The 12279-nt window shown below is 41.3% G+C and overlaps 1 protein-coding gene across 2 annotated transcripts in view; it reads left to right on the forward strand.

Moving 5' to 3' along the window:
• The window catches only part of ADGRB3 (adhesion G protein-coupled receptor B3), a 703006-nt gene that overhangs the window by 96599 nt on the left and 594128 nt on the right, over window positions 1-12279 (forward strand). The window contains exon 5 of one of the 2 annotated variants that reach the window (XM_084826875.1): window positions 10569-10586. The exons of the other annotated variant lie outside the window; for it this stretch is intronic. Within the exon in view, the coding sequence (XP_084683001.1) occupies window positions 10569-10586 (18 nt within the window). The remainder of the gene's footprint in view (window positions 1-10568; window positions 10587-12279) is intronic. 2 annotated transcript variants of the gene reach the window in all.

The following is a 12279-nucleotide window of genomic DNA, read 5'->3' on the forward strand; positions in this document are numbered from 1 at the left end:
TGGTATCGTCTGCATATCGGAGGTTGTTGATAATTCTCCCAGCAATCTTAATTCCGACCTCTGATTCATCCAACCCGGCATTTCTCATGATGTACTCTGCATATAAGTTAAATAAGCAGGGTGACAATATGCAGCCTTGTCGTACTCCTTTCCCAATTTTGAACCACTCAGTTGTTCCATGTCTGGTTCTTACTGTTGCTTCTTGACCCTCGTACAGGTTTCTCAGGAGACAGGTAAGGTGGTCTGGTACTCCCATCACTTTAAGAATTTGCCACAGTTTGTTGTGATCCACACAATCAAAGGCTTTAGCGTAGTCAATGAAGCAGAAATAGACATTTTTCTGGAATTCTCTTGCTTTCTCCATGATCTAGCGAATGTTGGCGATTTGATCTCTATACCTAAATAGTATAAATTGCAAGCTTGTGTGCACAAGTTTGTCTTTAAAACCAAGATGATAATTTTGTGCCACGAGGAAAATTGCAGGTATGAGCTCAAAGTTTGGGGAAATCTTGTCATAACATGTGGGACTGCTTTATATGAAGGTAAGACAGAATAGATTCAGACATTGGCATTTCTTAAATATGCACAATGTATATAATAGTTAAAGGAACACTGTTAGAGGTTTGGAGCAGGGCAAGAGGAACTTCATGGAGCATACTAATTCGGTGAGGCACACAGAAAGGAAGGAAGGAAAGGAGAAAAAAGGAGATCTTTTTCTCTTTCTTTCTGTCAAGCTTCTTGCTAAACATAATGTTAGGCAATTTCAGTTCATAAGGGAGTTTCCCATCCCTTCCCCTCCAAAATTTTCTGAGAGGGCTGGGTGGGCTTCCTGTTTGAAAGGACCAATGAATTTTGGCTAGGGATGTGTGAGAAATTCCCTCTAACATTTTTTTTATATATATAGTTTTACCCAGTTTGCACATCCATACATTTCTGAGCTTGCGATGCATTCTGCAAAAGAAATAAGAAAAAAAAAGTGTTTGACAACATGCACACATTTGAAAAAGGCACAAAGACAAAGGAGTAAATATCAAAATTGTGCACAAACACACTTCAGTCAATGTGTGCATGGATCAAAAGAGGAATACATTTTAAAGTCCACACAAACATGCAGACACTCATGCTTACATTATGAAAAATGTCCACAAATTTTTGTAAGGATTTTTTAAAAATTGCAGACTTGTGCAGAAAAGGAACGAAATGAACTTGACCTTCCCAAAAAACAATCTTGGCAAAACTAAGATTGCCAGATTTGTCCATCCTTAGTTTTGAGATGCAGCTGACTGGCAAGATGCATCAGCCAAGTGCTAGAATGCCCACTCCCATTCAAGCTTCTGAACTTCTCACCCTCAGCATAGCCTGCTGATGCTCCCAGCTACTAATTGTTGTATCCACTGGGTTTCCTACCCCTACACACACACACACACACACACTTCCTTTGGATGTTTTATTTTCCATAGGGTCCTGGCTGGAAGTCACTTTCTATCTCCTAGCTCTCGCAACTGATATCCCAACTGTGATTTTAGCTCTTACTAAGAAATGTTTCAGCTGGCCTGTTGTGTGGTATTGGAGAAAACTTTGGGACAATGCTATTTTTTCTGCATATTCACGAAGTGTGCTGTTCTGTTTAGTCATGAACTGAGTTTGTCCCAGGAAGTGCCTTAACATTATGCACACAATGTGACAAGTTCAGAAACAGCAGGATACATTGTCCATGGTTCAAGAGTATTGCAGCAGGAAGACACTCTGCAGATGGTAAAGAATATATGTCTGCATGTACTGTCATAGGGTTGTATCCAGTGGTGGTTCGCATTAGTGGAAAATGCTTCTGCTCATGTAAGCAGGGCGCCTGATTTTCACTGGTCCCCTTTACCCACTGCAAATTTCTGTTTTGTTGCATCCCATACAGTTCTGGAGGGGACTCCTGCCCTTGTGAACAGGCTGTGTGAGGGGAGCTGAAGTGGGTAGGGGTGAAGGGCAAAAATTGAGTGCCCTGCAGAAGCTCTTTCCACCAGCAGGACGCCATCATTGGATACAACCCATTCACTGTAGCCTGCATCAGTGTAATTACTGTTAGTTTTCTACAATTTCCTAGGACTCTTCATTGACAACTTTTTCGTAGATATTTACATAGGCCAGTCTGAATTGTTCTCTGCCAAGATTTATTGATTGCTTTTGCTGACAACAGGTCACAGTTTGTGGTGCAGTAAATAAATATTCTGTTACATTAATAAGATTACTGTTTATGAGCTTGATGTAATTAATCAGCTAAGGGGGATTTGGTGTAGATCCATGGGAATCAAAGGAATTGTAGTGATTTAAGCTGGCTTTTAAATTTTAAAAAGTGACACTTTGCCTTCTATGACTATACTTCATCACTTTCATTCAAGGTCCACAATGAGGGTGCCATTGGATGGTTACAAGCAGCTGTTTTATCACACATCTTGCATATATATATATATATATGTATGTATGTATGTATATATATATATATATATATATATCTCCGCAATGCATAGTGAAAACACATATACTCCCATTTGATAGTATTACAAAGAATGCCAATATAGTTTGGTAATCTGTATGGCCTTTTTATGAACTTCAGCACACTCCGGGAGAGAGCGGAGGACAGGAAAGCCTGGCATGCTATGGTCCATGGGGTCACGAAGAGTTGGACATGACTTAACGACTGAACAAACAAACAAAAATGGCCTATCTATGTGACCCCATATTACAGTTTATTGCTCTATATGGATTTAAACACCTGCATACAAATTCAAAATTGCCCTATTGCACATCATTGAGAGACTCTCCTAAGAAAGAAAAATGGGTAGTTTGACCACCACCACCCAACCCTGTTAGCCTGGATAAAAGCTAACAAACATTTTTAATGAGGACAATATTGATTTTTCTTAGTAGTAAAGAGAAAGACAAAAGGCAGCAAACCAACAGGTCATTTCTGTCATCCTTAGGAACGTCATTCTTATTTCACAGCTACCACATTGTCATTTGACTTTAGAAGTGCCAAAACAGCCTGAACTTCAGTTATCTAACTTCTGTTGTGTGGAGTGACATATTTCAACAATAGCTCAAAAATAGTTGATGGGAACTGTCATGATACAGAATCCACAATCTGAATGTTTGCATATGAAATAATCTATCTGTTCTGAGAACAAATTAATCTGATTCTTATTTCCTCCTCCCCTCTCCCCCCCCAAAAAAAAATCAGTGTAAAACTATGGGATTAGTTTTACAGCAAGAAGATCAAAGTGCATGAGAAAAACATCCCTAGAAAATTATTACATAACGAGATTACAGTTTATACTTGGGAAACCAGTGGAAGCATTTTATGTGAGAAAGTATAAAGTCAAGAGAATATGGTATACATACTGGGTTTGATTCAGATTTAGCGCAGTATCCAACGTTCTGCAAGCAGCACCCACTGCTTATGCAAGGCGTTCAAGACACTGCTTATGCAAGGTTCAAGACAAGGCTGGACAGCCATCTGTCAGGGATGCTCTGACTTGGATTCCTGCATTGAGCAGGGGGTTGGACTCGATGGCCTTGTAGGCCCCTTCCAACCCTACTATTCTATGATTCTATGATTCTATAAGGGAGATTTAGCGCTTCTGTGGGCAACCCAAAATGAGCAGAAACACTTGCATAAGGGAGCTCTGCTGACCTGCCTCTTCCAGAAACATTTCTGCTCATTTTGAGGCTTCCTCTGAGAAGCGCTTACTGTCTCTTGTGTAAGTGGTGGGTCTCACAGGACCCACAGCTTGTGGAAGGGAATTAGTGGGGCGTAAGGGAATTGGCAGGGGCATAAGTGTCCCATTAGATACTGCTCCATGTTATGCTTCAAGTAGACCCATTGAAATCAGTGGAACTTAGCCATGATAAACTACCCTTAAGTATGATAAACCAGGATTAGGGATGTCAGAGAAATCTGCAACAGGTTCAAATGAGTTCAGATATCTATGAATCTGACCTGCAGATTCCACAGTGGACTAGCTTTTTCTGAGTCACAAGGACTCCATGGACTTGAGGGCTGGTTTTTATGGGGGTGGGGTTGTGCTAATAAGCATTAGAACATTAGCACATTAGTGCAAGTACACAAGTGTGCATTAGTGCTAATGCACACTTGTGCTAATGTGCTAATGCCAATTAGCCCAAGTAGAATGACCTTCTAGTAAAAAAAAAATCTGATTTCATGAATGGGCAAATAACAGAATGGATTATCAAGAGGCTTCACAATCCACGAAGGACAGATGGGATGGATTTAATAAAGTCCATACATCCCTAGTCTGGATCTAACCTACTGTTTTAAAAATGTCTGTTTTGTGAAATCATGTTTATGAGCTGATCTTTTTAACTGTTGATAGTGAAGATAAAATAAGTTTGTTTCTAGAGAGTTTTTGTTGACCTCTGTTGCCTGTCATTTGCTACTGGACTACTACAGGTTCAGACTCCATTTCATAATGGGTGAATGCCATCAAAGTATAATAGTTTTAAATAGTGTCATCATATTACAGAAGTGTTAATATGATAGAATACAAATCTGTAAATTTGCCCTATTTATTGCTATGAGGCTAATTATAAAAATCAGGTATTTCTAGTAGCCCCTTCATGGATCACTGCCTTGTTGTGGCGAAGGGGCTTGCGTAACTCAGTGAAGCCATAAGCTATGCCGTGCAGGGCCACCCAAGACGGACAGGTCATGGCAGAGAGTTCTGACAAAATGTGGTCCACTGGAGAAGGAAATGGCAACCCACTCCAGTATTCTTGCCAAGAAAACCCCATGGAACGTATCACAAGGCTAAAAGATATGACACCGGAAGATGAGCCCCTCAGGTCGGAAGGTGTCCGATATACTACTGGGGAAGAGCAGAGGGTATTTCCAAGTAGCGCCAGAAAGAGTGAAGCGGCTGGGCCAAACCCGAAAGGACACTCAGCTGTGGATGTGTCTGGTGGTGAAAAGAAAATCCGATGCTGTAAAGAACAATATTGTTTAGGAACCTGGAATGTCAGATCAATGAATCAAGGTAAGCTGGAGGTGGTCAAACATGAGATGGCAAGATTGAACATCGACATCTTGGGAATCAGCGAACTAAAATGGACAGGCATGGGCGAATTTAATTCAGGTGACCATCATATCTACTATTGTGGGAAAGAATCCCTTAGAAGAAATGGAGTAGCACTCATAGTCAATAAAAGGGAGGGAAAAGCAGTACTGGGGTACAATCTCAAAAACAACAGAATGATCTCCGTACAAATCCAAGGCAAACCATTCAACATCACAGTAATTCAAGTCTATGCCCCAACCACTGAGGCCGAAGAAGCTGAGGTTGATCGGTTCTATGAAGACCTACAACACCTTCTAGAACTAACACCCAAAAAAGATGTCCTCTTCATCATAGGGGATTGGAATGCTAAAGTAGGAAGTCAAGAAATCACCGGGATAACAGGCAGGCATGGCCTTGGTGTACAAAATGAAGCAGGACAAAAGCTAATAGAGTTTTGCCAAGAGAACATGCTGATCATAGCAAACACTCTTTTCCAACAGCACAAGAGGCGACTCTACACATGGACATCACCAGATGGTCAATATCGAAATCAGATTGATTATGTCCTTTGCAGCCAAAGATGGAGAAGCTCCATACAGTCAGTAAAAACAAGACCTGGAGCTGACTGTGGCTCAGATCATGAGCTGCTTCTTGCAAAATTCCGGCTTAAATTGAAGAACGTCGGGAAAACCACTAAACCGTTCAGGTATGACCTAAATCATATCCCTGATGAATATACAGTGGAGGTGAGGAATAGATTTCAGGGATTAGACCTGATAGACAGAGTGCCTGAGGAACTATGGACGGAGGTCCGTAACATTGTTCAGGAGGCAGCAACGAAATCCATCCCAAAGAAAAAGAAATGCAAGAAAGCAAAGTGGCTGTCTGATGAGGCTTTACAAGTAGCTGAGGAAAGAAGGGAAGCGAAAAGCAAGGGAGAAAGGGGAAGATATACCCAACTGAATGCAGAGTTCCAGAGAATAGCAAGGAGAGACAAGAAGGCCTTCTTAAATGAACAATGCAAAGAAATTGAGGAAAACAACAGAATGGGAAAGACTAGAGATCTCTTCAAGAAAATTGGAGATCTCAAGGGAACGTTTTGTGCAAAGACGGGCATGATCAAGGACAAAGAAGGCAGGGACCTAACAGAAGCAGATGAGATTAAGAACAGGTGGCAAGAATACACAGAAGAACTATACAGGAAAGATCTGAATGTCCCTGATAGCCATGATAGTGCAGTCACTGAACTTGAGCCGGACATCCTAGAGAGTGAAGTCAAGTGGGCCTTAGGAAGCATTAATAACAACAAAGCTAGCGGAGATGACAGTATTCCAGCTGAGTTATTTAAAATCCTAAAAGATGATGCTGTTAAAGTGCTGCATTCAATATGCCAACAAATCTGGAACACTCAACAGTGGCCACAAGACTGGAAAAGGTCAGTTTACATTCCAATTCCAAAGAAGGGCAACGCCAAAGAGTGTTCAAACTACCGCACAATTGCGCCTATTTCACATGCCAGCAAGGTGATGCTCAAAATCCTACAAGCTAGGCTTCAGCAGTATGCGAACCAAGAACTACCGGAAGTACAAGCTGGGTTTCGAAGAGGCAGAGGAACTAGAGGTCAAATCGCCAACATTCGCTGCATCATGGAGAAAGCAAGAGAATTCCAGAAAAACGTCTATTTCTGCTTCATTGACTACGCTAAAGCCTTTGATTGTGTGGATCACAACAAACTGTGGCAAATTCTTAAAGTGATGGGAGTACCAGACCACCTTACCTGTCTCCTGAAAAACCTGTACGAGGGTCAAGAAGCAACAGTAAGAACCAGACATGGAACAACCGATTGGTTCAAAATTGGGAAAGGAGTACGACAAGGCTGCATATTGTCACCCTGCTTATTTAACTTATATGCAGAGTACATCATGAGAAATGCCGGGTTGGATGAATCAGAGGTCGGAATTAAGATTGCTGGGAGAATTATCAACAACCTCCAATATGCAGACGATACCACCCTAATGGCAGAAAGTGAAGAGGATCTCAAGAGCCTCTTGTTGAGGGTGAAAGAGGAGAGTGCAAAAGCTGGTTTGAAACTCAACATTAAAAAAACTAAGATCATGGCATCTGGCCCCATCACTTCCTGGCATATAGAAGGGGAAGAAATGGAAGCAGTGACAGATTTTACTTTCTTGGGCTCCAAGATCACTGCAGACGGTGACTGTAGCCATGAAATTAAAAGACGCTTGCTCCTTGGGAGGAAAGCTATGGCCAACCTAGACAGCATAGTAAGAAGCAGAGACATCACCTTGCCGACAAAGGTCCGTCTAATCAAAGCTATGGTTTTCCCAGTAGTAATGTATGGCTGTGAGAGCTGGACTATAAGGAAGGCTGAGCGCCGAAGAATTGATGCTTTCGAACTGTGGTGCTGGAGAAGACTCTTACAAGTCCCCTGGACTGCAAGGAGGTCAAATCAGTCCATCCTAAAGGAAATCAACCCTGAGTGCTCATTGGAAGGACAGATAATGAAGCTGAAGCTCCAATATTTTGGCCACCTAATGCGAAGAGAAAACTCCCTGGAAAAGACCCTGATGCTGGGAAAGACTGAAGGCAAAAGGAGAAGGGGACGGCAGAGGATGAGATGGCTAGATAGCATCACGGATGCAATGAATATGAACTTGAGCACGCTCCGGGAGAGAGCGCAGGACAGGAAGGCCTGGCGTGCTATGGTCCATGGGGTCACGAAGAGTCGGACACGACTGAACGACTGAACAACAACAACAATTTCTAGTAGAATGTTATTTTGAAAAATAATAACATATTTTCCCTTTTTTGTAAAGATGTATGACTCTACTTGATTTTATTTCTTAGTGCTTTTTATAAGTCTAATGATATATGATTAAGGATTAAAAGCTGATTATGAGTTCTAAAATCTATTTATGCATATTGCCTAGAATTAGGAATCTGTCCTTTCAGTGCTAATCCCAGTAAGTACTGTATGCTTTCAGGCACATGTTATGTCAGGATGAATCTAGGATTTTTTCCCCCTCTTGTCGTCCCACTTAAAGTTGCTTTTGTGGAAATGTATGGAAAATGTACAAGTGTAACTTTCTCAGCAAGGTGATGGGTGCTTCCAGATGAGGCTTTTATTGTGTAATTGCCCTACTTCATTCACAGAATTTTACATGGGGTCCAGGTGATTATGTCATCCTCCATTTGCAAAACCCACATATTTTCACACTGCTTCTTCTGTCTTTTTTCATACCACAGGAAAGCCATTCAGGAGGGAAAGGAATAGCTGCACAGTGTCTCTTGATTAGTAGCAATAGGAGCCTTCTGTCTGGAACCACCCAATCTCTGTGGTTGGATTCAGTTGTAGGCATTCTTCCCATTCATGGTACTGTAAAATAATCTGCATGACATAATGGTGTGAGCAGAGTTCTTGCAGAGAAAATTGGAATGACAAGGTGGATGTAAGGAGCTGGGATTTAAAACAGCAACAATGGCCCACAACTTTACTGAAGTTACAACAACTGTAGGGCATTTCCACTCTGGTCTGGAGAGGAAGCTTGCAGCCAAAGCAGACATTATACTGAAGGCACGGCAAGCAGCTATGTCTTTTGTTCTTTTTTTTACTCTAGTGTAAGTGCAGGGCCCATGATCCAGATCAGGACCCTAGCTGGGAATGGGAGCTTTCACTCTTCCCCTCTCACTGTGGTTCTGATTCATACCAGGGAACCCACATCTGCAATTTACACTGCCAAATAGTGATCCTACCTACCATGTTAAGGTTCCAATTTGGATAGCCCCTCATGCTTACACTAGAGTAAAAAACCAAAGATGCAATTGCTTGCTATATCTTTAATGTAATGTCTACTTTGACACTGGTTTACCTGTGCTAAGACTTGAATTTCCCAATATGAGCTATTTAGGTGGGATCTGGCATGGATAAAACAAACAGGTCATCCCCCATTTTAAGATCTGCCTTCCAACTACATTGCTGGTGTCACCTCTTGCCTCATAGGGAGGAGGGGAGGTATGAAGTAAGATTCCCTTGGGGCCACAATCAAGATATACAGGCCTCACTAAGTATGCATATTGCCTAGGATTAGGAAACTGCCCTTTCACTGCCTTGTGAACCTCCTGCTCTCCCTTAGTAGAGATGAACCTCCCAGATAACCAGGCTCCACTTAATCCACTCCAGTCCTTAATCTACATCAAAGTAACAGCCTAGTTTGCTTCCTACTCCCCCACTGTTGACATACTTTTACATACATGCACAGCTCCTGAGAGGGGGAATGGAACTCTGAGTGCAAACTCCCTCTTCAGGTGGTAGAAAATCTTCTTCCTCTTGGAGGAAATTCCACCCTGAACATACTTCCATGGCCATCTTTGGGGTGGGGCTTATATCCTAAAAAAACAAGTTGAGGGAACTTGACCATGCCCACTACCCTTTTAAAACAATTATAAACCTGAGTCAGTGGCAAGTCTCCCAAGGGGCTCATTATGCTGGTTTACTGATGAATTTACACTCAGCTAAATCTGGGCAAAGACTCACAGGTAGGGATGTACAAATTGTGTACCTTCCATGCTGCTTGACTTCCGCAGTTTGCCGCCAGTGCTCTGTCCTGCCATTCACAAGCCCCCAGAATTCTCTTTTTTTTCCGCTCTGAAAATTACGAAGATCTCCATGAGTCTGCATAACTTCCATAAGAATCGCTATTTTTTGTAAATATTTACATTTTTAAAAAAAATTGAAATCCTCCGTCTCCATTTACTTTCAGCCAAAACACTTCCGGAGGATCTCAATTTAAAAAGAACACCCACAAACAAGGTGGTGAGCACAATTCATTAAAAAAAAACCTTAAGTATTATTATCGGAATATACTACACTGTGTTTTTATTTATGAAAATTTCACGACTCTTTGCGGACGACGAAAAAAACGCCGCATGACTGCTGGCTCCGCATGAGTCCACCAGGACTCGTGGTGCCGTTCTGCAGAGGATTCCATAGCACGGACTAAAGGGAATTCGATCCCATTTCAGACTGTGGCGGAATTCTCTGACATCCCTACTCACAGGCAATGCTGCAAAGATAGAGGAGGATAATTTCCTGTACCAACAAAACAACTTTTTCCAAAGCTTGGGATAACAATGAGTGGTATTTTGTGTGAAAGAACTGTGGGTTTGGTGCAGTTCTGGCACTGAAAATAAATTCCTGTTTGCATAATATAAAGTTTGCTGCAGTAAATGTTATATTATGGGTATTGTCTGTGGTGCTTTCTAGATGATTTTGGACCATTTACGTTGTTGTGACCAATAGTAATCCATTGAACTGATGGGAATACTCTTCATTGATTTCAGTGACTGTAAGATTTGGCCTCTAATGACAGTGTTAAATAAACCACCTTGCTTGAATTAGCAGAATTAATTGAAAAGAATGGATGAAGAACAAAACTGCAAAAACATTGTCCACAATGACAATGAAATAATTTCACCTAAAAAACAAAGCCATCTCTAATCCACAATGTTGACGGCTCAGCTTGGTGCAGGGTCTACTAATGTATATTGTTGTGTGTGTGTGTGTGTGTGTGTTTGAAAAATTCCAAGTTTCTAATCAGAGAGAAATTATTATGCTTTCCTCTGTGACTAAACACATATCTGAGAATAAAGAGCTATATTCAGAGTTCAAATTAAGTCAATCTTTAAAAGACCCTTGGGCTAGTGAACTAATAGGATATAGTAACCTGTTTAAACTTCTTTTATTAAAGGAAATCTTCCAGAAAGGCAGTACAACCTAATTTCTTTGTGGAAATGCACACACTTAACTGCTACACTTCGTAAATGAGGGTTGGCAATATTTACATATAAATGTCTACTTCCTGGATTAATATGATAAAAGATTCTCATTTGACATTAGAAATTAACTAATTTAGACTTCATTATGGTTTGTGCTTCATTTTGTAGCTTAAGGCAAAAAGCAGCTCAAAATTGTTTGTAATATTTGTTATAGGAGATAATTCCTACCAGTGGGACATAATTATTAGGAATATGGAAGCAAAATAGGTTATTCCCCATATCTATTTCTCTACGCATACATCCATTCCTATCTCTTGACATGTTCCACTATTTCCAACAGATGTGGCAAGACTGAGGACCAGGATTAGGCCTGGTGCAAAGCAGTGGGTGGGGCCTCTAGGTGTAACCTGGTGGCCCCGCGCAATTCATTCAAAATTATGTACATGTGTACAAGTTGCATATGTGTACAAAGCCTATGAGTCCAGACTGTGTTCAGAAGATCTGATCAATGCTTAGAGGTCAGTGGGTAGAACCAGTGGGTGTGTGATCCCCTTTTCTGCATGCCTGATTCACTGTTGATTGCACACTGGATTGTCCAAACAAGACTAGTCACCTGCAATGTCACCATCACTGGTGGGTGAATAGGTGGCAAGAGGCAGCATTCCACCTTGCTCTTCCCATTGAGGCAAAGGCACACCCCTTCCCAAGGCACAGTATAGGCCAGGTTACAGTTCCCAAGATCCCATATTCTTGTAACCAGGCAAGCACATCTGATACTGCTGTGGCCCAGGCAAAGTCCCAGGCTGACCTGGAAAACATTACAGCTTTCCAGATCACAGTGAGCCAATGGGCCGCCTAGATGGGCAGCTCTGGTGGCTCACCACATGGTAACAACAATGGAGCAACCTGAGGGTTCCTAGTTGTAAGGGCAGCTTCTGACACTCCTTCATATTTGTATGTTTGCTAGAATGCATATTTTTTCTAACTCTGTTATTGTGTATTCCAAAATACCAGCTAAGGGCTTATCCAGCAGCCTTCCTTTTCATAGTCATCAGTAAGTTGTCTCCTGTGACAGCTAAGGCACCTATGTCAGGTAATTTGGAATACATCACTGTCTGCAAAATGTAGGATGTGAGGTGTCGGGGGTGGGGGTGGTATTCTTATTATGTATTTCATTTTTGTACTGCCCAGTAGCTGATGCTCTTTGTGTGGTTCACAACAACACACAAAACAAAATACAAAACTACATTATAAAATAATTATAATTATTTTATAATAATTATAAAACAGCATTATAATAAAACATGATCTAAATTTTTTAAAGTATAAAATGTAAAATAATTAAATAACTAAAAACACTTTCAGTACGCAGTTTCAACAACAGACCAGTTCAAGACAGCTGACATAAGTGCCCCATTGTATG

Source organism: Heloderma suspectum, chromosome 1, assembly GCF_057233095.1.
Source record: "Heloderma suspectum isolate Gila_16-S chromosome 1, 16-S_ref, whole genome shotgun sequence".
Lineage (NCBI taxonomy): Eukaryota > Metazoa > Chordata > Lepidosauria > Squamata > Helodermatidae > Heloderma > Heloderma suspectum.